Genomic DNA, 27,608 nt, shown 5'->3' with positions numbered 1-27,608 from the left:
CATTATCGGTATTGATACCAGTATCGGGACATCCCTAGTAACATGCCTAATAATCATGCTTGCAGGCAGGACAAAGGCATCTGTTATGCCCTCTCTACAGGATAGCATTCAGCCCTTTATTCATTCCTATTGAGTCGCCCTTCATTCAGTCCAATAAGGCTGCACGACTTGAGTACTCTGGACTGTTCAGTGGCCATAAAGAATGGAGTGTTAACTGCACACTATTTGATCCGGGGAGGATTTTGTCCCTGTTCTCAGGATCAGTGAGGACCCCAGTGGTCGGACCCTCAGCAAACATCATGTCCTGAGGATAGGGAATAACATGCTCAGATCGGTATATCCCTTTAATGTTTTTAGAACATACTACATAATAGCAGAGTTTCTATACTGTAAGAGAACTCATAACTATATTATTGATTCAGATGTGATATTCATTAAACAATATAGGAATATACAGTAATGTATGAAGTGTGTCTGCAGATGAAAAATGAGACACTTACTGATTCTTTGTGCACTGACAATTTATCATAAACTACGGGGCTGGATACAGTAACACTGGTAGGAGAAAACTATTCCACGGAAACTTCAATAAGAACAGGATGCTTAATAATAAAATATATCTCATTGCATTTTGAGAAATAATCACAGTTCAAACATGCTTGTACCTGGAGAACAAAACAAGTGAGAAAATAATAACATTACCAATAGGCAAGTTTGCTGAGCTGACATCCAGGAGAAAACACAATGCCTTCAATATGGGTTCATAGATATTATACAAAATAATGAATATACTTTTCAGCTGACATAAAATGTCTATAAATAGTAACCTTTTCCTATGAATGCATTAATGCAAATAGAATAAGAGCGTATGGAATTAAACATTGTGCTTTCACTTGTGCTATAGGGCAGAACTATGGAAACATTGCTATTTATAGCACAAAAGAACAAAAAGTCACTTTCTCCCCATCATGAGGCCTCTTTTATACTTTCTGAAATCCTGGCTCTATCTAATGGGACTAGCAACTATCCTCCTCTCCTGAAACTGGTGAAGCTTCTTCACTATTAATGTTCTAAGAAATATCCTATGGTTTTGTTACTACAGCTTCTTGGCGGAGCTATGTGTCTCCATGGTAACAGACTACAAACAAAACCTATTTGGTTAAAGGGGTTGTCCCATCTCCTTACTTGCGCTTTTTCCCGCTCCTCTGGCCTGTTTGCAGTGGCTGGATGTAGTCTGGAAAGCCGAAAGCAGCTGAAGTGGGGAAAATACGCAATCTGTGTAGCTCCTACTGACTTTATTGAGAATTGCACAAATGGCGTAGCCCCATGGGCTACTCTGTTTACGTAACTAGTGTAAGTTGCAGGGCTACTCAGTTTGTGTAACTCCCATTAAAGTCAATAGGAGATGCACAAATTGCTTAACTTCCCTGCTTCAGCTGCTTTTGGCTTTCCCAACCACTTACGGCCACTAAAAAAGCAGAAAGTAAGGAGATAGGACAGCACCCTTAACCCATCTGAGGTATTTGATCGCGAACAGACAATTGCATAACTGCATGAACAAGGTTTGTTGTGTAGTCTGTTGGCACAGAGATGCAAGGATCTGCATAGGAGTTGAAGGGGAACTCCGGTGATAATTTTTTTTTCAAATCAACTGGTGGCAGAAAGTGAAACAGATTTATAACTTACTTCTATTAAAAAATCTTACCCCTTCCAGTACTTATCAGCTGCTGTATGCTACAGATATACTACAGACAAATTTGTGAAGTTCTTTCCAGTCTGACCACAGTGTTCTTTACTGACACCTCTGTCCATGTCAAGAACTGTCCAGAGCAGGATAGGTTTGCCATGGGGATTTGCTTCTAATCTGGACAGTTCCTGACACGAACAGAGCAGAGAGCACTGTGGTCAGACTGAAAAGAACCACACAATTTTCTCTGTAGAATACAGCAGCTGATAAGTACTGGAAGGGTTAAGATTTTTTAATATAAGCAATTTACAAATCTGTTTACCTTTCTGGCACCAGTTGATTTGAAAACATTTGTTTTCCACATGTTTCCACTGGAGTTCCCCTTTAAAGGACATCTGTAGTGCAATATAACTGATCCCCAATCCGAAGGATAGGGGATAAGTTATAGATCAAGGGGGGTTCCGAGCGCTGGGGCCCCCCCCCCGGGATCTCCTGGACGAGGCCGCAGCAGTATGCTGGAAAGGGGGCGTTCTGTCCACGCATGACGCGGCGGCAGACACGCCCCTTCCAGCAGACTGCCGCGGTCCCGTCCAGGAGATCCCGGGGGGCCCCAGCGCTCGGACCCCCCGCAATCTATAACTTATCCCCTATCCTTCGGATTGGGGATAAATTATTTTGCGCTGGAATACTCCTTTAAGGCCACAAAATAGTAAGCTATTTATAATGAAGACTATTCCTAAATTGCACTTTGGATGCATTGAAGCAATTAATAAAATGAGGTGGACATCACCTTTAAATAAAGGCGCCCACTTCACGACAGTGACTCTTAAAAGGGAACATGTTAGGTGCTTCATACTGCCTGTACCCTTTGTACTATGAGTTTACTCTGTAATGCTGCGGTGTTACAGAGGAATCTTAGTTTACCGATAGACTGGGAACGGCATATAAACACAAGGAGGCTGGCTCTCCTTCAAGCTCTCCCCAATAGGCTTCTTTGAAAGGTCTCTCTCTTTACATAAATAAGGAGAGACTTGTCAGTCAAGCCAAGTAGGATGGGGAGAAGCTGGCAGAGAGAAGCCTCCTTGATGATATGCCCTAATCTTCTTGCATTGTTTGAGAGTGTCCTAGCTCACTGTAGTAAAGGAGCCTATGCATGTTTTATGGTGCCCATGGTTTGGCCAAAATGAAGCACCTGAGAGGTCCCCTTACTTTTTGCCAGTTTCCCCTTTGTAAAAGACTGATGATACACAATATCTTATAGTGGGTAATAAGACACACAACAAATTCCCTCCCTAATATCAATATACTGTGTGCTATATTTAGTTATGAAGGCATCACATCACATGTACTGGTTACAGTTAGTACAGAAAGACATATGCCCATCAAGTTACACCAGGGCAGGGTGCAGTCAGCTGGCTAGTATGTTTTGGCTGTTTTCCAGGTATAATAACATGGTGTTCAGTACTGAACACTATTGCATGAAGTACAGATAAGAAAATATATTATTCCTCTGAAAAACCAGAGTGAATTCAAATAAAAGAGCTAATATTAAATTAATACACCGTTTCTCGAAAGAAACATTCAGTCACTGGTGCCCTCTAGATGGCCTGATAAAATCTTCAGAAATGTTTAGATGCCAGGTGGACATCTGACGTCTTCACGCTGGATTGGCACTCAGAAGTCATTCTATTCCTTGCAGAGACCTCAATACACCGTTTAGTAGGAAAGTTCTTGGCATGAAGGATCTAGTCAGTCTTGACACGTTTTTCTGTGGCATGGAGAGACCGTCTGGAGCCAATGTATCCAGCTATAAAATCACAGTTATGATATATAAACATTCCAGCCAAAGTCAGACCAATGCCCATGTAACTGAGAAATGTCAAATGGCTTCCAAAGACCACCCTGGACAAGACAAGGTTCCCAATCACATTGAGGTTGCCTAGTACGTGTATGGTGACAGCAGAGGTAAGTGTGATGACGCAGAAACTTGCAAGGTTGTATAGGACCGATCCCAAGCAGCTGAGAAGGATGAAGAGCCACAGTCTGTTGTCGCAGTCAGGTGGGCTCTCCCATACCACCCCCCACTCAAGCAGCACCGCAGCCAAGAGCAGGATACAGAAACTGGGGATGGACATCAGGTACAGCAGTGTCACTGAATGGATGTTTTCATTTTTGAGGAGGAAACCTAAAATCAGAACAAGGATTTATTCATTAGAAATGCTGAAATCGATATTCATATACCTTAGTATAGAATAACAGAAACATTGCCCATATAGCTAAAGCACAAAGAACATAGTTGTCTCTTATATATACAATGGCCATAGAGAAATGCCTGTAAAAGTAAGGCTATGTTAATATGGTGGAAGACATTCTGCAGACAGCAGGCACCGGCGGAACATGCCGGCACTAGGACCAGATAGAAATGTGCTGTCTCCATAGACGGCAATGCATTCCGCAGAAAAAGGTGACAGATCAATTCTTCTGCGGAGACTCGAATTGAAATTTCTGAGGCAGATGTGTGCCTGCTGTAGTGGAATCCCATTAAAAACAATGGGACTCTGCTGCAACAGAATTTCCGAGCTGAATTTTTCACTGGATTCTGCTCGGAAATGTTGCTGTGTGAACGAGGCCTTAGGGTAGTTCTGGTTTAAAAAGATGAAGTTTATTCTTTGCATTATCAACTGTTATACAAGCATAAAAGATTGTCTGGCTTGCAGTCATTCAATAGGAACCTTCAGAGTATGTTCAACTATTTCTTTATATTGATTTACACAGCATAAAATCTGCAGCGTATGGAGTATATGCGAACATAACCTTATTGTTTACTTCAAGTGGATGAAAAAAAAATATATATAATGTAACTGCAATCGGTCAGGTGCTCCTGCATTCATCACATGACCACGACAGAGTTTTATCCATAGAGGTAAACAATGGACGTTCCCTTTGAGTAACAGCAAAAATAGATCATTTATATTGGAAAACTGTATTGCTTTTCATTATACAAAGAATAACATTCATTTACTGAAACTTACCCTAAGATCTTCCTTTATATAAAATAAAATTAGCGTACGAAGTGAGAAAGTTTATGTTTATCTTTCAACATACATTTTCATATTGATGGAACCTTCATTATAATGCCATATATAGTGCCTGCAGTTATATAATAAGGAGCTGCAGGGAGTCAACAATCCATGTCTTAGCCTTTTTATGCAATTTTGCATATCATATAGGATATTATGTAATTTTTTTTTAAATTCCGAGATATCACATTCATATTACATAATGTACATTTAGATATTTCTAATTTTAAAGCCTAGCATGCTGGATATATATATATATGGGGTGTATATATATATATATATATATATATATATATACACACACACTATATATAAATATATATATTTAAAAAAAAATTATATATATATATATATATATATATATATATATATATATATATATAAAAAATTTTTTAGTGGTTGTTTTATAGCAATTTGTCATAGTATCTTCTCCTATCACTGGAAACAAACATGTGAGTGATCATTGTTTCCATTTTAACCTGTGGGTTTAGTCCTTTATGATCTATTCACACATCCAGTATTCTGCACAGACATGAAATCTGCACAGAATAATGTACATGTGAATAAATCATACAGTAAGTCAGAAGTCTGGTAGCTATGGTTATAGCACAACCTGATGAAAATGCTGCTTACCATGGTGACTCCTCAATTGTGACTAAGGCTTCATTCACACTGCCATTGTGACACGGCAGTGCAACACACTTTAGGGAACCAGGGGAGAATAGTGGGAGAAAAAAAATACTGCAAGCACCCTCTTTTTCTCCCGTTAAAAAACAACGGTGCTCGACGGACCCCATAATAGTAAATGGAATCTGTAGGGACCCGTTGTTGCCCATTGTGCCCCGTCTGGATAAGGCAAAAGAAAAAGAGTAGCCTAACAGACGTTTTCCAACGGGGCACAACAGCAGTGTGAAAGTAGCCTAAACTAGGTAGTACACCAGTGTTTCCCAACCAGGGTGTCTCGCGCTGTTGCAAAACTACAACCTCCAGCATGCCCGGACAGCCAAAGGCTAGCACACTGTTGCTCCTCAATTATTGCACGTAAGGTCCTATTCAAATCATGTTTGGTATCTCTGCTGTCTGTGTACATCAGATACTGTCTCAAAAGGTATTCAAACATAAAACACAGATTTAATAGGCCAAACATATACACCAGGATATATTTTATATGCAGGACACAAAGGCGTGGTAGACTATACTTTGGTGTCCTGCAAATAAAACATAACAGTATTCTATGGGTATTTCAGAAAAGTTTTTTAAAGTATACCAGCCGCAGAGTTTTTGCCTATTGTATTCTTGACAACCCTGACATACTAAAATAACCACTGATAGTGACAGGTTTATTGGGTCATTTGGGAAAACCTCAATACAGCTTTTTACTGTTTTGTCACTTTTATTATTACTGCTGTGATTGTTATTATTAATAATCTCCTGACCTCAACATAATTGAAAATCTATGGATAGACCTTAAAAGAGCAGTGCGTGACAGACAGCCCAGAAATCTCAAAGAACTGGAAGACTTTTGTAAGGAAGAATGGGCAAAGATACATCAAACAAGAATTGAAAGACTCTTGGCTGGCTACAAAAAGCGTTTACAAGCTGTGATACTTGCCAAAGGGGGCAGTACAAGATATTAACTCTGCAGGGTGCCCAAACTTTTGCAGACACCATTTTTTTGTTTTCTGTTATTTTGAAAGTGTAAATGATGTAAATAAAATCTAACTTTTGTTGACAAATTATAATAATGTCTAATCTGTAATATGATGCCTTTTGGAGATTTTTCCATCTTTCCTTGGCTTCTTTATGCACATTAATACAAATTTTTACATGGGGTGCCCAAACTTTTGATCCCCACTGTATATATCATTCACTGCACCAGAGCAAAGTGGCAAAATTATGCAAAAAATTTTAAGCAAGCTCCAGTTTGTGTGCTAAAGCACAACTTTGCCACTCTTTACTGGTGGAGGAAATGATTCCCACCCAAAGTTTATAACAGCATTTTGCTTGATCATTTGTTTTTTTTGGGAGGTTATTTTTTGCTATGCATTCCATCAGCAAAAACAAATCTGTCACTGTATATTGAAAAGGGCTTTTTAACTCCCTTTTATAATCCACACTTCCAGAGCCCTGTCTGGACACAAAGGTAATGCCCATTATTCAACCAATCACTGGCCATAGAAGTTACCCACCTCAACCAGTGATTGGCTGTGCGGGGATTCACTGTGTATCGAAACAGGAACCAAAAATCACTGACTGGCCAATGGTAGCGACAGCAGGTGAGTATTTTTATTTTTAAGCTAGTTTGAAAAAAAACAACAACAAAATGACCGACACCAGGCAACCCCTTTCAGCTGTCAGAGTGTGAGCAGCTGTTTGCTGTCAAGCTCAAAATTAAAAATGCAAAAAAAAAAAATCTACCAAATTCTCTTCCGTAGGTATTTGGCTCCTTCCGCAGAGTTACTACAGTAGTTTGCCGTTAACCAATGTAAAATAGACTCTTCAGACTATTGCCAGCAGTGTCATCATCCAATGCTAAATAACAACTCTGAAATGAAGCCTTATAATGTCTACTCCTAATGTAAAGGGACTATAAGTGGCAAATGGTGGATTCGCCTGCTCTTTGAAGTTTATTACAGAACAATGACACTGAATTGCCCTTAGGGATAATGTAAAAGGTATATCCAAAGTTACAATCATTTTGTTTACATACAATGGCTTTAGTACTGACATTCATGACAGCACTAAATAAAGACATATACAGTGGTGCCTCAACATACGATGGTAATCCGTTCCAAATGAACCATCGTTTGTTGAAACCATCGTATGTTGAGGGATCTGTGCAATGTAAAGTATAGGACAGTGGTCTACAACCTCCGGACCTCCAGATGTTGCAAAACAACAACACCCAGCATGCCCGGACAGCCAACAGCCGTCCAGGCATGCTGGGAGTTGTAGTTTTGCTAAATCTGGAGGTCTGCAGGTTGAAGACCACTGGTAGAGGAAGTTGTACTCACCTTTCCCCACCGCTCCGGACCGTCACCGCTGCCCTTGATGTCGCCCTTCATCGCTGTCGCCGCGCCCCCGGGGTGTCCCTGCCGCTCCGGCAAGGCCTCTGCTTCCCAGCATCCTCGCTCTCCGTCGCCGCCATCACGTCGCTATGCACGCCGCTCCTATTTGATGACGGGACGGCGTGCGCAGCGACATGATGACGATGGAGAGCGCCGACGATGCAGAGGATCCCGAAGAAGACGCTCCGGAGCCCCGAGGACAGGTGAGTGATAATCAGCGGACCACACGGGGCACCATAAACGGCTATTCGGCGGCAGCTGAAGCAGTCGGTGTTCTCAGATAGCCGTTTATGTGATGGCCCCGACATACAAAAGCATCGTATGTTGATGTTGCCAACTCTGAAAGGCCATCATATGTTGAAATGATCGTATGTCGGGGCCATCGTAGGTCGGAGGGGGTCACTGTAATATTATTGTAAATGTGGTTACACAGCAAGCTGCACTGCACTGTGGGGGGCATTTACGATTGTAGGTGTAAGTGAAGCATTTACGATTGTAGGTGTAAGTGAAGCATTTTTTTTACACCTTTTTTTTGTGTGCTGGTAATGTGTAGAAGCACCAAATTTATTAAATGGTCACACAGCATTTGATAAATTTTGTGCAGGTCACATTTTCTGAAATTTCTCTCTTCACATACAGCAAAAAGTTAAGCTAAGCTGGTGTAGTTTTAGAAACTTTTCGGTGGTTTTGCGCCTTTTTTGCGCCTTTTCACAAAAAGGCACAGTTCATAAACCCCACCCATATCATGTGTATTGCCAAAATCAGTGGATTACAACGCAAAATCAGTAGAAATGTGAAAACCAAAAAGGCGCAAAAAAAAACAAAACACTTGCGTCAAATATAGATGGGGGATAAGATGTCTTAGGGACGGAGTACCCCTTTAAGCAAGATTAAATCCCAGGACCACAAGGCTGCAAGAGCAAGCAAAAATCCCCATGCATGCTTTGCAGTGTGAAAATAATGACAATGGTGGTGGATACCAGACCTCTCTGTTTGCACAGTCAGTGCAGTGTATCCACTAGCTAAATGAATAGGACCAAACATGGTATCAGGCAGGTGACACCCCCACATACATCGTGAAGCCTGGCTTCTAGTTAACAATAGGATTACAGGAGAAAATACAGGAGGCATTTATGGGTTAAATGAATAAACATGGTGCCAGTTCTGTGATCTACACCTATCTCATGTAATAAGATTATCTATGGACCTCTTACATTCATGTGTATTGTATATCAGCAGCTATAACATTGGTACTTTGTTACATCTGGCTTCTATCTTTGACTTTTACCCTAACTAAATCAGACAGTATCAGATAATAACAAAGCTTTAATTAAAGTACTAAACTTAAAGGGGTGTTCCAGGAAAAAACTATATATATATATATATATATATATATATATATATATATATATATATATATACTGGCTCCAGAAAGTTAAACAGATTTGTAATTACTTCTATTAAAAAATCTTAATCCTTCCAATAATTATCAGCTGCTGAAGTTGAGTTGTTCTTTTCTGTCTGGCAACAGTGCTCTCTGCTGACATCTCTGCTTGTCTCGGGAACTGTACAGAGTAGAAGAGGTTTGCTATGGGGATTTGCTTCTACTCTGGTCTGTTCCTGAGACAGGTGTCATCAGAGAACACTGAGACAGAAAAGAACAACTCAACTTCAGCAGCTAAAAAGTACTGAAAGGATTAAGATTTTTTAATATAAGTAATTTACAAATCTGTTTAACTTTCTGGAGCCAGTTGATATACATAAAAAAGTTTTTCCTGGATAACCCCTTTAACTAAAATAGTACAGTGAGTACATACTGAGTCATAAACAGCCAAGCCCTGTTCTGCAGAAATATTCTCAAAGCTCCCTCTGTGAAATTCTGGTAGGAATAAAATATTAATATTGAGAAAATAAGTACAGTAAGTAGTTCAGATGTTTGGTAGAGGGGAAAATCCACATCTGACAACTGTCACCAATTGTTAAAGATTTTTTTTATTCCTGGCACTGTTACCCTATGCCCTTATTCTGTGCCAGTTTATAGGGCATTTCTCTGTCTAGACACACGTGTAAGGCCTTGTTCACATATGCTTTACAGGCCCGGTGGGGCCAAAAAACTAAACAGGACATTCAACTGAACCACATCAACGGATCCCATTGACTTTAATGGGGTCTGTCTGGTTTTCGTCTGGTGTCTGTTTATTAAGCAGGATGCGACTGGACATACTACTTGCAGGTGTATTCACACACATCGGATCTGAAGTTGCAGATTTTCCAATGCCATAAAAAATTGACTTGTAAAATCCACAGTTGAGGATCCGCAATTGTGGATTCTACAACTTCCAATCCGCAGTTGATCCTGTGTGTGTAAACAGACCAGCATTTTTTGTCAGCTTAGGTCCCAACTGTTTAAACAGATTCTTTAATGGAGCCCCCGAACTCAGCCTTAGGGTATGTTCACACGGGTGGCTTTACAGTAAGTTTCCTGCTGCTTAATTTCTGCTGCAAAAAAACCCTGCGGCTCAAATTCACAGCAGTAAACTCGCTGTGAATCCACTGTGTGAACATACCCTAAGTTTTATTAATAAGAAAGTCATTTAAACAGAGCAAACAGATGATTCCCAGATCCCCCAGGGCTAATACAAGTGACAGTTTATATCTCTTATTCTGGATGCAAATCAGTCATGAGTTATAGTATAAACTGGTTTTCAACGTTAAGTAGAGAAATTTACAGTTGGCCTCATGCAGACATGACTGATGCAATAATATTTCTATTAGTCCTCAGGACAACATAATAAAGTGAACACAGACTGGGCTTTATGCACTCACAATTTTACTGTGAATTTCCATAAAGAGGTTGGCTGGAGACAAAAAAAAAAAATTGCATATGGCTGGAGGGATATAAAAATAAAAAATAAGTAATACTTACTTCCTTTGATTCCCCCCAGCTCCCGCTCTGGCGTTGTCCATTCTGCACTTGAATCCACCTCCTCCTGCTTCCGAGATGAGCCATCCCGCCTCAGTGACTGTTGAGTGGGCAGTTCCTGCAGAGACCGCTCATCTTGGAAGGATGAGGTGACAAGTGGGAACAGAGTAAGGCGAGTCTCATTTTTTATTTTTGCACCACTCCTAGCCATATATAAAAAATGTTATGGCCCTGGAAATCCGCTTTAAATTGTCACACAATAAAATATTTTACACTAAACTGGTAAGATATTTTTAACTAACAAAAGAGCAGCATAAAAAAGACAGAGTATGTTCTCACATTTAGGAATGGATCATTAGGAAGGAAATACTGGGACTTTTTCTCTTTTTAAATCCATTCATGTCTGTGGAACACTGCATCAATAACCTGAACATGGGAAGACACCCTTTAAAGGGTTACTCCGCTCCTAAACATCTTATTCCCTATCCAGTGTACTAGCTGTCACGCCCCCTCTCATAGACATGAACGGAGGGGGTGAGGCGTGACATCACAAACACGGAAGCTCCAAGCTTCTGTGTTCTGAACACCGTGTTCAGCCCGGAGATCGCGGGGGTCCCAGCGGCTGGACCCCCTCCCCCCTGTGATAAGACATCATTTTTTTTTTTAAGTATTTATTTAGATTTTGCAATTTTATAATCTACAACACCAACATGGTGAAACAGAAAAACAACAGTCTCTGTAGGTCAGAGATCAGTATCACAACAAGCACAAGGATTCAAGGTAGGATTAATCACATGCCTCCAGCTTATAAGAGTCTGATCCGAGACCCGACTGGAGAAAGGCCCAACACAGACGGACAAAAACAGACACTCATACATGCTCACATCCCAGCAAGATGAGTCCCCCAGAAGCAGACTTCCTGTAACCCATGCAGGTGTGGAAAATGCACATTCCCCCACAAGGGTGCCCTAGGAGATACCAGGGGTTGTGGAAATTTACCCGACACCACGGACCACACTTTCGCCATTGTCTGAAGGGGAAGGAAAGTGAGTATGGTACCTGTAGAATGAGTTGGTAAGAGCTCTGTAGGAGCCCATAAGTGCTCCAGCAAAGGCAGTAGCAGAATTTGAAGGATCCAGGTCGATCCACCACGCTGCATATACCAGTTGGGATGCAAGAACATAGTTATAGGGGCATGGAGGAGAGCCCAACCAAGTCTGGGAGGCTTGCCCTGCCAATAGAAGGATCCCAGAGCACCACACAGCATACAAAAATATTTCTTAGGAGGAATACGAGGAGCTAAATAGAACAAATAAAGAAACTTAGCAAGGTAAATCATTTTAAATATGTTAATCCTGCCTGCTAAGGACAAGGGGAGCGAGGACCAGGCATTCAGCGGTTCCACAGTAGAGCTCAAAAGTGGTTCCAAATTCAGGGAAATATATTCCTCAAGGGAAGTAGTAACCTCCACCCCCAGATATCTAAAATGAGGAACCACCTGCAAACCAGCTGGGAGAGTAAAAGGAAGGGGAACCCCAGGAGCAAGCGCCATTAGGGAAGACTTAGCCCAGTTGACCCGCAAGCCCAAAATCGAGCCAAACCGGTCAAGAAGGTCAATTAAAGACAGGAGAGAAGCCTCCGCATCCGCCAAGTTCACTAAAGAGTTGGAGACCCCTCAAACAATGTCAGTGGTGGATCAGGAGAGTCGCCCATAGGACGGTCCAGATTTCTAGAGAAAAGCTCAGCGCTTTCACCGCTTACACACAGAGACTTTAGCAGCAAGCGGGGGGGGCTGAGCACCAGGGTCCCGATGGGATGGACACAGGATCGGGAGGAACCATCATCAGAGGAGGCATCCTCCTCAGAAGTCGGCCAAGAGGCTGTAGCATTCAGTTTTGGATTTCTTACGTCTATTGCCACCACAGGAGCCACCCATGGCTGACAGAGACACACAGAGAGCAGGTAGAAAGTCACTAGGAACACAGTCCAATAAGCGCAGGTCTCCCCAATCAGTAGAGCAGACCCCAGCAAATGTGTGATGCACCACAAGACCCAGCAAGCCTAGATGAAGTCAACAAGGGTAATCACAGACAGAGGGCAAGGCAGCAGGCAATCAATAAAGCAGAGGTCTCCTCTGCACTGCAGTCCGCAGATAGCAGCAGGAATATGAGGCCAAATGGAGTGCAGGGTATTGGGGACACCACAACAGCAGCCCAGACAGTCTCTTTATAACTCAGCGCGGCCTTTTTCTTTTGGAGGAGCAGTCCAGGCAGCAATAGATCTCACCTCTCCTGCTTAAGATAGCAGAGACCCCACAAGATGTGCGCTCCTCCCCCACAAGCGAGCTCCCGCCAGCCGCGGGAATTGCCACAGCAACCAGGGAGAGAAGAAGGCCCCGCCCACGAAGGCCTACAATGGCTCCAGACCACAGACCTTCAATGCAGGGCACCCAGGACTTCACAGCAGCTGGGGAGAGCCTCTGCACACTGCACCAACAGCAGCCAGGGACCCAGGGGCCGCTCCACCAGACCATAGCAGCCGCAGCCCTAGACCAGCCTTCTCACCACCAGGACCCGAAGACCACAGCACCGGGAGCCACCCGTTCCATCAAAAGACACCGGAGCCCGCCGAGGACACAACCGGAGGACCACTCAACACCAGTGATTCCAATACCATCCAGACGGTAAATATGCAGGGTAATTTTAGCAGGGGAAGTGGGAGCCCTCACACGATGCGGCCGCTCACGCCGGCATCTAGGCCATGCCCCGTGCGATTAGGCATCTTATCCCCTATCCTTTGGATAATTTTTAGGACACTGCATTCATATTATGCACCTCTGACCCTGAATTCAATGGCCCGAACTCACAGTTTGTAGGTCAGTTTCCTTATGATGCTTTCAGTTGGGGTCATTAGACCCGAAGTCATTCAGGGACTTGTGGCCTGAATGTCAAATGTACTGAAAACTGAACTGAACTGAAATTTTGAAGCCATGAAAAAAAAAAAAAACATTTCCGAGAAAAATTCTATAATTGGGAAAAATTTTTAATGCAGAGTGGGGTACTTTTATAATTATTCATCAATTATTAATGAATAATTTATCTATTTAAAATAATTTCAATGCTAGATGTTGGTCCCAGAAAAATAAAACCAACATCTAGCAAACAAGCACACATTCAAACATTATCTGTGATGGGGGAGAATATCAGGAATAAATGTCATTTAAAGGGGTACTCCCGTGGAAAACTTTTTTTTTTTTTTTTTTTTTAATCAACTGGTGCCAGAAAGTTAAACAGATTTGTAAATTACTTCTATTAAAAAATCTTAATCCTTCCAGTACTTATTAGCTGCTGAATATTACAGAGTATATGGTTTTCTTTTTGGAACACAGAGCTCTCTGCTGACATCATGACCACAGTGCTCTCTGCTGACATCTCTGTCCATTTTAAGAACTGTCCAGAGTAGGAGAAAATCCCCATAGCAAACATATGCTGCTCTGGACAGTTCCTAAAATGGACAGAGATGTCAGCAGAGAGCACTGTGGTCATGATGTCAGCAGAGAACTCTGTGTTTCAAAAAGAAACACTTCCAGCAGCTAATAAGTACTGGAAGGATTAAGATTTTTTTTTTTAATAGAAGTAATTTACAAATCTGTTTAACTTTCTGGCACCAGTTGATTTAAAAAAAAAAAAAATAAGTTTTCCACGGGAGTACCCCTTTAATTTTCCTAGCCAAATTCTGATTAAAAGAATATGGTGCAGCAGCCTCTCATTGTTTTCAATTGGATTCTGCTGCACCATTCACACTACAGAATTTCCACTGCAGATGTCCTAGCAGTCATAGCTCCAGTGTTTGAACAAATGGAACCTTTGCCCAGGATATCAGTATATCCGGGCAGAGATTCCATAGTGTGAATGAGTCCTAATACCAACAAGATGAAGCCCAGCAACAACCAAACTAAACCTAGTATAGTGGTGTTCGACCTGATCTGCTAAACTGCATTCTCACCCAACAATTGTTTGGTGTTTAAAATAAAGTACAAACAAGAGGTTACTATTTGGGTCACAAATTGAGGCAGCACATGGATCCCCATATGGCCACAGTCACATGTCTACCCCAGGTATATTTGTTTCCAATTAAGCACTTTGGCTTTTGATTTATTAAACTTTATGCACATTGTGGTCTTTATTATTTTTCTGGTAGTGGCATATGCCCAATAACTTTCCATCTGATACAGTAGTCCCTCAAGTTACAATATTAATTGGTTCCAGGATGACCATTGTATGTTGAAACCATTGTATGTTGACACCAGAACTCTATGGAAACCTGGTAATTGGTTCTGAAGCCTCAAAATGTCATCCAAAAATAGGAAAAATTGAGGATTAAAGAAAAATAAGTAGATAACTAATATAGATAAAGCAAATCCTTACATATAAAAGTAATAAAGATCTGCTGGGAGCTGTAAATCACTGTCTATGTCAGTGTTTCCCAAGCAGGGAGCCTCCAGCTGTTGCAAAACTACAACTCCCAGCATGCCCGGACAGCCTTTGGCTGTCCGGGCATGCTGGGAGTTGTAGTTTTGCAACAGTTGGGAGCACCCTGCTTGGGAAACACTGGTCTATGTAGAGGACAGGAGCTTCTCCGGGGTCCTGTACAGTACACACAGTGTCCTAAAAAAGTAATGGAGTCGCCCTTACCTGGTGTCCAAAGGAGCAGATAACCCTGGTACAGGTAAAGTGTACAGAACATGTAATACCTCCCTGTACTGTAGGGGGCGCTACCAGACATCAGTCAGTGCATACACTTCAGTAATACAGGGGTTTTACTAGTGAATTCCCATTCTGATTGGTCGGTTCTTCCAGTCATTGACACGTGTCGCAGTTCTGGACTGTCTGTACATTGTATGTTGAGTCTGGTTTCAACTTACGATGGTCCAGAAAAGACCATTGTATGTTGTTGAGGGATCACTGTATTGCCATATGGGTTTTCTCTGTATATTTGGGATGCATGTTTTTTAAGGTTAGGGGATTTTTTTGTCCGTGCCTTGTATTGTTATTTGGTAATAAAGAGATTTTTTTGTTTTGGTTATTTTATGTGTGGTTTATGGGCGACAATTATAGGTTATGTACAATTTGGGTGAATTGAAACATGAATTATTATATACATAACATGTCCTATACAATGGATTACATTGTGGACTTATCTATGGTCACATGTACAAGGACCTGGGTATAGTATGGTCCTGTACAACCATAATTCAGTACTTGTATGAGTATTTGGGGCTCTACTGTAAATTGGTATGCCTCGGATTTCATCAGAATTTTTTTTCTGTAGAATTCAATAAAAATCTAAAAAAACAAAACAAAACTATGCCATGCTTTGTCAGACAACGCCACTGCTTCTAGAGGAGAATGTCTGTATAATGTGGTGCCATATGGAGTACAATGAATTAAATCTTTTTTTTCCCAGCTACACTTAAAGAGGTACTCCACTGGAAAAACAAAAACAAATTTAATCAACTGGTGCCAGAAAGTTAAACAGATTTGTAAATTACTTCTATTTAAAAATCTTAATCCTCCCAGTATCTATCAGCTGCTGTATACTACAGAGGAAGTTCTTCTCTTTTTTTAAATTTCCTTTCTGTATGACCACAGTGCTCTCTGCTGACACCTCTGTCCATTTTAAGGAACTGTCCAGAGCAGGATAGGTTTGCTAGGGAGATTTACTCCTGCTCTGGACAGTTCCTAAAATGGACAGTGGTGTCAGCAGAGAGCACTGTGGTCATACAGAAAGGAAGTTCAGAAAAGAGAAGAACTTCCTCTGTAGTATACAGCAGCAAAGTACTGGAAGGGTTAAGATTTTTAAACACAAGTAATTTACAAATCTGTTTAACTTCCTGGCATCAGTTGATTAAAGGGGTACTCCACTGGAAAATATTTTTTTAATGTCCCTGCATGAACTCGAGAACTGTAGTTACATATACTTGTACTATTTCCTATAAAAAATATTTTTTTTTTCTCGTTAAAGGGGTACTCCGATGGAAAACGTTTTTTATTTATTTATTTTTTTTATTTTTTTTAAATCAACTGGTGCCAGAACGTTAAACAGATTTGTAATTTACTTTGATTAAAAAATCTTAATCCTTCCAGTACTTTTTAGCTGCTGAATACTACAGAGGAAATTCTTTTCTTTTTGGAACACAGAGCTCTCTGCTGACATCACGAGCACAGTGCTCTCTGCTGACATCTCTGTCCATTTCAGGAACTGTCCAGAGCAGCATATGTTTTCTATGGGGATTTTCTCTGATTCAGCAGAGAGCTCTGTGTTCCAAAAATAAAAGAATTTCCTCTCTAGTATTCAGCAACTAATAAGTACTGGAAAAATTAAGATTTTTTAATAGAAGTAATTTACAAATTGTTGATTTAAAAAAAAAAAAAAAGTTTTCCACTGGAGTACCCCTTTAATATGGGACATAAATAGTCCAAAAAACCCAACCTATTTTTTACAAGACATTGGTGCATACTTGTAAAGTACAGCTAATACTACAATATGCATCGATCAATATCTACTATTGGCAGGTACTTACTCTGCTGTATGGATTTCAGCCCCCTGAGAAACGTTGATGCAAAAAGGTAGATGCATCCAGTCTGGTCAAATTGCACCTCTCCAATAATACTAAAACAAGCTCCCAGACATATAGGTATCATGGCAGTATATTTTAGGACATGGTGTTTGGTGCCCAGGAAAAGTTTTGAAAGAGCCAAGGTGAAGATAGGGGTAGTTGTGTAAATCATCTGTGCAAAAGAAAGCTGAACACAGCTCAGTCCAAGATTCCCAAAGGCAATGCTGGAACAGAATGTCACGCTCAATAGGAACACTTTAAAGCGAGCACCAGTATTCAGGGGAAGTTCTTCCTCTGTTTTATCCTGGATCAATCCAAACCTGAGAATTGGATAGTCCAACAGAATGGCTGTGAGCATGTGAAGCGACGACAGTAACAACGGGTACTTAAAGTTGTAAACGGCAAATATCCATTTGTTAAGACTAGAGATGGTGGTACCGGTTATCAACCAGGTAAGTATTGCAGCAATGAGGTACAGTTTGTTGGTGCCTCCTCGCTCCTGGGGGGCTTGTTCTGGTTTGGGATGCATGACAGAATCAGCAGACGTTCTATCAGAAGGATCCATTTTAACCTCATCTTTCCTGTTGGGTGCTAAACACATTGAACGTTTTGGCAACTTTCCTCCTTGGACTACGTCACTGCCGGATCTGCATGCCTTCTTATTAATCGTCTCCACTGGTATATTTCCTTGTCTTCATAGACTCTGTCTTTCCAGGACTATCTAGCTGTATACTGTAGTTCTTGAAGTATTCTGTGCTACGTAATAATAAAATTCCTTGTCTTCAAGAATTCTCAGTCTTTCCAGGACTCTCTGTTTTCATACTGAACACTTGAAGAATTCTGTGTTATATAATAGTAAACATAGTGGTTTAATACAATAAATACACAATAGAAAAACAAACAAACAGACTTCGTATTGCTCACGTACAGGCTGTGATATGTTATTGAAAACCAGACTTTGTATTGCTTGTGTAAAGCAAAACTGTGTGTTATGATTAAAAACAATAACATTTTAAGTTACAAACAAAACAAATAGACATTTATTTAGTATCTAAATGGTTTCTAATGCTTTTCAATCTTCTATGGCAGGGTTTCCCAATCAGGGTGCTTCCGGTTGTTGCAAAACTACAACTCCCAGCATGCCCGGACCGCCGTTGGCGGTCCGGGCATGCTGGGAGTTGTAGTTTTGCAACAGGTGTACAGTGATTCCTCAACTTACAATGGCCTGAGGTTTCAATAGTTTCAACATACAATTGTCTTTTCTGGACCGTTGTAACTTGAAACCAGACTCAACATACAATGCTACGGACAGTCCTGATCGTTGGGGTTCTCTATGGCAAACAGTCTGCTTCATATATAATAATATGGATCATATATAAAAATAATAAACAATCATTGTTTTCACAAAGAAAAGACAATGTAACCATGCTACGTTGTTATCCTGATGTAGTATGTCTGTTTTTATACCCTAATAAGGCTGGGTTCACATCACGTTTTGTCCCATACGGGACCGCATACGGCAGGGGCATTTTTTCCCCGTATACGGTTTTCCCACCGCACCTAAAATCATGGTCGACTACGATTTTAGGTCCGGTGGAAAACCGCATACGGGGCAAAAGTGAGCCAACCGAAGTCACCGTTTCACTCCGGTCGGCTCATTGCAATGAATTACATACGGGACCGCATACGAAGGCATACAGGAGCGCAAGTTTTCAGCTGCCCCTGCCGTATGCGGTCCCGTATGGGACAAAACGTGATGTGAACCCAGCCTAACCCATGGTGTCATCAGATCTGCCAGTACTACAGACTCTGATTGTTGTATATTGTAAGAAATCATTCCATTTGTGGTGAAGCCACCTACCTCATAGGGGATCTACAGATGAGGCGTCTGACGGTCAGCCATTGTTCACCTTCACCCCAGTGTGACCCTGTGTGATCAGCGCCCGGTATAAATATCTGACCTGCTGTGATGATGATGATGGTGATGTGGGCAGCAGCCTCCTCCTTCCCTGTGTATTCACCATCCAGGATCCTGCAGAAGACTGGAGCAGATCTCAAGGCTCATTCAGAAATAAGGACATTACACTGTTACATACTATCCCCCAATCAGTCTCCTAGCAACAAGAGAGTGAAGGGAACATAACAAAACATATGATGTCTGGTGATTCATGGGCACCTCCTTTCCTGTGCCCTCCTCCCCTGAACATCCCATACCTCCCATGTCAGCCTTCCAAATATAGAACCCCTGCCCTGGAAAAGTAAACAGTTCCTGGAAGCAGTCCCCATCTAATAGAGTAACATTATACAGCCACTAATAGTACACAAAGCATCGATGTGCAGTCCAATACACAAGTGACTTAGGGAACAGCTGATGCTTTATAAAGGGTTAATGTGCGTGTCCGCTTACAGGGCCAGTGGTGACGTCACTCACCGACCTCCCACAGTCATGTACACTCTACTTACAGATGCGTAGTGACTGCTACATGGTCAGTGACAGCGCAACACAATAGACGACACGTGATTGGCTCAGCCCGCTGTCAGTCACAGCGCACGCCTGCTACTGAATGAGAGCAGGAAGTGACGATAGGGTAAAAGTAATAAAGGGGCGGGGCTTGTCGCCTTTCCTTTCTTCTGATTGGTGCCCAATGTGTGGTTATCGATCGCTCCGGCTGGACCAGTTTGCGTTGCTTAGCGACTTTTCAGTGAGGGTCATAATCTGTTGTCATGGTGACGCTGTGGCCTAGTGCAGTGTTTCCCAACCAGGGTGCCTCCAGCTGTTGCAAAACTACAACTCCCAGCATGCCCGGACAGCCTCTGGCTGTCCGGGCATGCTGAGAGTTGTAGTTCTGCAACAGCTGGAGGCACCCTGGTTGGGAAACACTGGTCTAGTGTGTTAGGTCCAGCATAACCTCATTTATTCCTTTTTTTTTTTTATATATTTTTTTTTTAAACGACTTGGTTTTTAACCCCTTAAGGACTCAGCCCATTTGGGCCTTAAAGGGGTTCTCCCTTGTTTATACTGTTTTTTGTTATTATGTTTGTGTGTTATGTGTGTATAAGTATGTGTTTTTTTTATGTATGTTGTGATGTATATATGTATTTTCTTACCTTTTGTGAAGATCCGGAAGCTGACCCCTTTTTCTTCCAGTGGCTTGCTGTGTAACCTCGGCCTCCGCCATGTTGTTTTCGGTAAGTGGGATGTCGGGGGGGGGGGGGGGGTGTTCTTGCTTCTGTCCTTCCTATTTTCTGACGTCCAAGGCAAATGTTATCTTCCTGTTTCTTCCGTGGCTCAGCGACGAATCTGCGGCCTCTTCCGGCGCATGCGCAGGTAGTTTTTTTTTTACCAATAAAGTTTTTTTTGTCTAAATGACAAACTGCGCGAAGCTACGCTATTAGCGTAGACCTACCATACGCTACGCTGTTAGTGTAGCACTTGCGTACTCGCACATGCGCAGACAGTGTCAATTAGACAAAAAAAAACTTTATTGGTAAAAAAAACAGACAAACTACCTGCGCATGCACTGGAAGAGGCCGCAGATTCGTCGCTGAGCCACGGAAGAAACAGGGAGAAAAGATTTGCCTCGGACGTCAGAAGATAGGAAGGACAGAAGCAAGAACACCCCCCCCCCCCCCCCGACATCCCACTTACCGAACACAACATGGCGGAGGCCGAGGTGCACAGCAAGCCGCTGGAGGAAAAAGGGGCCAGCTTCCGGATCTTCACAAAAGATAAGATAATACATATATACATAATCACAACACACATAAAAAAACACATACTTATACACACATAACACACAAACATAATAACAAAAAACAGTATAAACAAGAGAGAACTCCTTTAAGCACTCAGACAATTTTATTTTTACGTTTTCGTTTTTTCCTCCTCGCTTTCAAAAAATCATAACTCTTCTATATTTTCATCCACATACTAGTATGAGGGCTTGTTTTTTGCGTGACCAGTTGTCCGTTGTAATGCCATCACTCACTTTACCATAAAATGTATGGCGCAGCCAAAAAAATACTATTTGTGTGGGAAATTAAAAAGAAAACCGCAATTTAGCAAATTTTGGAGGGTTTGGTTTTCACGCCGTACAATTTGCGGTAAAAATGACCTGTGTTCTTTATTCTTTGGGTCAATACGATTAAAATGATACCCATGATAATATACTTTTCTATTACTGTTGGGCTTTAAAAAAATCGCAAACTTTTTAACCAAATTAGTACGTTTAAAATCCCCCTATTTTGAAGACCTATAACTTTTTCATTTTTCCGTATAAGCGGCGGTATGAGGGCTCATTTTTTGCGCCATGATCTGTACTTTTTATTGATACTATATTTGCTTATATAAAACTTTCAATACATATTTTATAAATATGTATATAAAATATTTTTGTTTTACACTTTTTGGGGGTGAAATAGGGAAAATGTTTTTATTGGGGGAGGGGGTTTTTCCACATTTTTTTTACTTATTTTTTTTATTTTTCACTCTTGTTTACTTTTATTTGAACACTTTAATAGTCCCCATAGGGGACTATTTATAGCAATCGATTGCTAATACTGTTCAGTGCTATGCATAGGACATAGCACTGATCAGTATTATCGGTCATCTTCTGCTCTGGTCTGCTCGATCTCAGACCAGAGCAGAAGACCCGTGGAAGGCAGCGGAGGCAGGCGAGGGGACCTCCGTTTGCCGTTATGGATGATCGTATTACCGCGGCAGTGCTGCGGGCGATCCGATCATCCATTTTAGTGACCGCAATGCTGCAGATGCCGTGATCTGTATTGATCACGGCATCTGAGGGGTTAATGGCGGCCATCCGCACGATTACCGGCGGGTCCCTGGCTGCTATCAGCAGCCGGGACCTGCCGCCCATGACCCGAGCATCACTCCGATGCTCGCGGTTATGTATAGAATGTAAATGTATGTCCTGGTGCGTTAAGCACCCGCTCACCAGGACTTACATTTACATCCGGTGTCGTTAAGGGGTTAAGTATCTGCTCTGTAGTAGGACAACATTGTGCAAGTCACTTAGGCTGCATGCACACCATGTTTTGCAATACAGTTCCTGTATCAGGTTTTTGATGAAAAACGGATTCCTCAAAACTGGCCTAAACTGTATCAAAACGTGTGTACAAATTTTAACCCTTATACGGTTTGAAAAATGATGTCCGGTTGCATCTGTTTTTTAAGAAAAAAACGTATACGTTTTTAACTTTTCACTCCATTTTGAATTAAGTTTTACTTGTTTGATTGAAATTCCAATAAAAAACTGTGCAAAGTCAAAAACCGTAGGGTGCAAACTGGATGGAACCGTACGCACATACAGTTCTTTACTGTTCCCATTGACTCCCATGTTAAGGTAAAAAAAAAAAAACAACATATATGGTTTAATACTTTCACCCGGACCAAAAAACGTGGTAGTCTAAGTTTTTTTGTACAGGAAAAAAAAAAACGGACAAAACCGTTTTAGATGCAAAATGGACTAAACCAAATGATGCATTTGACATACGGTTTACAATGTTAAGTCAATGGTCTATACAGTTCTGTACGGTTTTTAACTTGAAACCGTATACGGGAACTGTGTAGCAAAAACATGGTGTGCTTGCACCCTCAGGGGGAGATTTATCAAAAACTGTCCAGAGGAAGAGTTGCCCATAGCAACCAATCAGATCGCTTCTTTTGTTTTTAAAAAGGCCTCTGAAAAATGAAAGAAGCGATCTAATTGGTTGCTATGGGCAACTCATACACTTTATCTCTGGACAGTTTTTGATAAATCTCCCCCTATGATCCCTTCTACAGAGGTTATCATGTATTAGGGTCCTGCGTGAATAGTGGTGTAATGTTTTATTATCCCTTTTACTAGCAGGATCACTTATAGGCTTATAGAATTACAGGGAGTTCGGGTTCCCACAGTTTTCCTACAAATATGGTGCTCATTTAAGAGTAGGGTTGCATGTAACGGACAGCAGCGTATTTTACTCTGCTGATCCACCGGTGACTCATATTGTGCCTCCTGCTGTTGCCGAACTCACCCAACCCGCCCCCTTTCCTGCTCGTCCCGCCCTCTGGTCTGCTCGCATGATAATCCAAGACATCCCAGAGCAGGCACAATGTTTGTGTACACTGCGGATGCACATTCACAGTGTACTCAGACATCGCGGCTACACCGTGATGTCTGAGTGCACTTGGCGACTCGCAGGCCCCCAGTGTGGCTGCTCGGAGCAGTGGATTGCCGCTGCGAGCAGTCCAGGGGGGAGGGTGAGCAGGCCAGGGGGCGGGGTGAGGGGGGCACATGGGTTTGGCAACAGCAGGAGGTAGAAAATGGGTCGAGTCACCAGCAAATCCCCAGCATAAAATACGCTGTGGATCCGTTACGTGTGACCCTATCCTAAAAGTTGTCTTCTCTCCTCAGGATAGGGGATAACTAGCTGATCTGCAGGGGTCTCACCACTATGAGAAGAATGGAGGTCCCTTACTTCCCAAGGGAACAAAGCAGCACACATGCTTGGCTACTGCTCCATTTACTCTATATGGCACAGTGTGGTACTTGGCTATGTTTAGCGAGTGGCTGAAGTGGTGACCAAGCATGCACTGTACTCAGGGGCTTACCTAGTGCCCTGTGTATGATACCGTACATGTATTTTTCCTAGCTTACCCACACACCTATACAGTGTCATACAGTAAGTATTTATTGGAGATATATGTAGGAGAATACTCCTAATCTTCTAATTCCTGCAAACATCTGGTTATTTCAATAGGAAACAATCCAATTATATTTTAGTCTCCTGTTTCTGGCATAAGCCACTTGGCAGGCAGCGTAGGAAATACTACTATTCCATTTAGCAGTTGTAGTAGTGCCTATGGAGACTGATGAAAAAGAACATTGGGGGCTATTTATTAAAACCTAATAAGATTGCTTCTTTCATTTTTAACCAAGCTAAATGGTTACTATGGGCAACAGATCAACTTTTCCTCTGCACAGGTTTTGATAAATCTCCCCCCATTGTGTGCACTGTGCAGAGAAATCTCATTGGCAGCAATGGCTGCACCAGAATGAGTGAAATTTCAAAGCAGAATTTTATTTTTTGAGGCAGGATGACCAAGATGACAGTTTTCCCCTGATGGTATTCACCAAGAAATTTTTTTTATATTGTAATACTTTGCATATTTCTGAATATGATAAATGCTAGGGTAGGGGGGTTGCATTTTTAATACGTTTATTTTTTATGTTTTTTTTTTTTAAACTTCTTTTACATTTCATTTACATTTTTTTTACTTATAAGCTAGTTTCACACAACGGAATTTTCGTTGAAAATTCTGGAACAGTCTATATTCTGCTGCTGAAATTCTGTTGCCAAAAGAATGAGATTGCTCATTTTTTTAGGCGGAATCCATGCAGAAGACATTGCCATGTATAAGGGAAAGTGCTAACACATCACAACAACTCACAACAACGGTACATAGAACATCAGTATTGCATATGGTCTAGAACCTTATGCAGAACTGCTCCATATTGAAAAATGCAAGCCATATTGCATGTGAAATTATTTTGTGATTCCCATTCACAAGTGCCAAAAATATAAAGAAAAAAAAAACACTATAAATTGGTGCACACCATATCAATATAGTACATTTATTGAGATACACAAAAATGATATACACACAAGCAGATTGCAGTGCAAAAAATTTGCCCTTATACATTTGTCATACAGAAAAATAAAAGTGTTATAGGGGTCAGAAGAGGACAATTTTAAACATTAATTTTCATACAAAAATAATAATAAAAATTGTGTATTATTTTAACCCCTTAACGACAATGGACGTAAATGTACGTCATGGTGCCATGGTACTAAGTGCACCATGACGTACATTTACACTCTGTAATGACCGCGAGCACCGGACCGGCTGCTATCAGCGATCGCACTGATGTCCGCCATCAATACAGATCACAACATCTGCGGCAGTGCGGCACCTAAAATGGATGATCGGTGCGGCACCTAAAATGGATGATCGGATCGCCCGCAGCGCTGCCGCGGGGATCCGATCATCCAGCATGGCGGCCGGAGGTTCCCTCACCTGCCTCCAGCCATCCCCTGGGGTCTTCTGCTCTGGTCTGAGATCGAGAAGATCGCCAATAATACTGATCAGTGCTATGCCCTATGCATAGCACTGAACAGTATTAGCAATCAACTGATTTCTATAAATAATCCCCTATGGTGACATGAAAAGTAAAAAAAATGTAAAAAAAAAAAGGAAAAAATTTCCTCCCCCAATAAAAATGTAAATTGTCCTTTTTTTCACATTTTACCCACACAAAGCTTTAAAAAAAAAAAAACATATTTGGTATTGCTGTAAATGTCCGGACTATCAAAATATAATGTTAATTATACCGTATGGTGAACGGTGTAAACGTAAAAAAAAATGTATTCATTTATTTTTTTCAATTTTTGCCCCTCAAATTTTTTTTTTCTTTCAGTTTCACCATAGATTTAGTGGTTAAATGATTGGTTAGATTACAAAGTACAACGTCATTGGTATGCCCATCATTCTTACTGGCCCGTTTTTACTAGCAGGAACCAGACAGTTCTTCATAACAATAAATTACCTGTCTTTCTCTATCGGCTCCATTGGGGGACACAGACCGTGGGTGTATGCTGCTGTCTCTAGGAGGTGTGACACTATGGTAATAAAAAAAGTCGGCTCCTCCCAGCAGGATATACCCGCCTTCAGGCCCTGAGCTAATCAGTTTAGGCTTAGTGTCTGAAGGAGGTGGACATGGTCTGGAATTCTCCAGACCAGGTCTTCTGTTTTTGGTTTTCCAAGTATAGGGACGTGTTAGTTTTTTATTTCTTTTTCTTTTCTGTTTTCAGGTGGGGACTCAGGGACTCCGGTTCCCTGTTTCCCCATTGCAAGTAAGGGGGCACAGACATTGCGTATATGCGCTATTCAACCCCCCTCGCCAACGGTCAGCGCCTGGGTTGGTACCTCATGGGTCCGGGTCCCCTATTTCCCTGCTCGCCTCGCTCGCGCATAGCAGCCAGGCGTGATGCAGGTAACTAAAGCTGACTGAAGACTTCACTGAAGACTCCATTAGGTAAGTTCTTCTGACTGAGGTAAGTACTTCCCCACTTTTCTCCTTAGGTGCGGACTTGCAACCTCTGGAGACCCCCTGTTTTTGGCCTTTTCAGGTTATGGGGCTGGACTTTTATTCTGAGGGAGCAGTGGCATCTGAGGGGGCATGTTCTCTATGTTTTAATTGTGTACTTCAGTGTGTGTGTGTGGGACTGCGACTGCAGCGCCTTATATGCGGCTGTCAGCCGAGGCGCTGGTATGAGCCATGCGCTCTCTGCGCCGGCTTACTTTCACTTTCTCTGGCAGCGCCTTATATGCGGCAGTTTTCTCCGGCAGTATCTGCCGACGTGTTGGCCGCCTGTTCTGTTCCTCCGAGCGCATATGCGACTGACATGTGAGCTCGGGACAAGGAGCGGGCGCCTTTACAGTTTCTTTTCGGCCTGTCTTTAGCTCCGCCCATAGGGCTGTCGGAGCTCTTCAGAGGCGCGAAGTAGCCTCCAGTCAGCGCCGTGGGCGCGATTTTCAGTCAGAAGGGGGCCAATTAGTTAGTGCCTCTGCTTCAGGCATGCCCCCCTCTACTATTGGCTGGCCTGTTTCTCACTCTAGCTGCACGTTCTCCTCACTGCAGCTGCCAGGGGACACAGACTAGGGTGAGAAAGTTCCTGTCTTTTTTTCTCATAATGTCCGTACCCAGAGCTGTTCCTCCGTCTAAACAGAATCCTGGAAGGTCAGTGACTTATTTTGTCTGTAAGCACTGTAGTATCAAGATGCCTGGCTCTACCGAGCCCACTTGCCCTGCCTGCTCCACTGCTCCCCCAGACCCCCTGGTACCCCCTGATGCCTTTCGGTTCCTGTGGATTCAGCCGCTCCACCAGCCTGGGTTTCTTCCCTGAGCCAGTATATGGCTGACTTGACCCAAGTCTCCCGTTCGGTGGCATAGGCCTCCCGGGAAGTGTTGTCTGCCTTGAAGGGGTCTTCCCTGCGCAGGGCTTCTGAGAGGGCCCGCTCCTCGTCTCCACATACTTCACGCTCTCACAATCGTACTAGGGGTGCCTCGTCTGACTCTTCCATTGAGTCTTCAGATAGACGTGAGCGTTCCCCTCGTGGGTCCCGCCCCCCCCCCCATCATCTGGGCACAAACGTCGCTCCTCCAGA

At 42.2% G+C, this 27,608-nt stretch overlaps 1 protein-coding gene across 6 annotated transcripts; it reads right to left on the bottom strand.

The window, feature by feature from the left end:
• Nucleotides 1-314: 314 nt before the first annotated feature.
• SLC35E4 (solute carrier family 35 member E4) lies at nucleotides 315-20,504 on the bottom strand. Of its 6 annotated transcripts, none has more exons than XM_056537241.1 (4): nucleotides 20,486-20,504; nucleotides 19,239-19,419; nucleotides 17,342-18,217; nucleotides 315-3,872 (listed from the first exon to the last, which is right to left on the bottom strand). In XM_056537241.1, the coding sequence occupies exons 3-4, from the start codon at nucleotides 17,976-17,978 to the stop codon at nucleotides 3,433-3,435; spliced, it is 1,077 nt and encodes a 358-aa protein (XP_056393216.1). In that variant the 5' UTR covers nucleotides 17,979-18,217; nucleotides 19,239-19,419; nucleotides 20,486-20,504; the 3' UTR covers nucleotides 315-3,432. The 6 variants fall into 6 exon arrangements, with proteins under 6 accessions (XP_056393216.1, XP_056393214.1, XP_056393218.1 ...); XM_056537239.1 differs by lacking the exon at nucleotides 20,486-20,504 and adding an exon at nucleotides 19,841-19,948; XM_056537243.1 differs by lacking the exon at nucleotides 20,486-20,504 and adding an exon at nucleotides 19,841-19,948 and having other exon boundaries at nucleotides 19,339-19,419.
• Nucleotides 20,505-27,608: the final 7,104 nt, after the last annotated feature.

This window comes from Hyla sarda, chromosome 1 (assembly GCF_029499605.1).
Source record: "Hyla sarda isolate aHylSar1 chromosome 1, aHylSar1.hap1, whole genome shotgun sequence".
NCBI lineage: Eukaryota > Metazoa > Chordata > Amphibia > Anura > Hylidae > Hyla > Hyla sarda.
Note: the sequence above shows the minus strand (reverse complement) of the source record. Positions and strands in the feature narration are given on the sequence as shown.

What these genes read in the sequence shown, in the direction of transcription:
- SLC35E4 (XM_056537241.1), bottom strand. Translation starts at nt 17,978, where the DNA reads ATGTGTTTAGCACCCAACAGGAAAGATGAGGTTAAAATGGATCCTTCT. An exon ending in GCTGAAATCCATACAGCAGA is followed by an intron (nt 3,873 to 17,341) that starts GTAAGTACCTGC and finishes TTCTGATTTTAG; the next exon opens with GTTTCCTCCTCAAAAATGAA.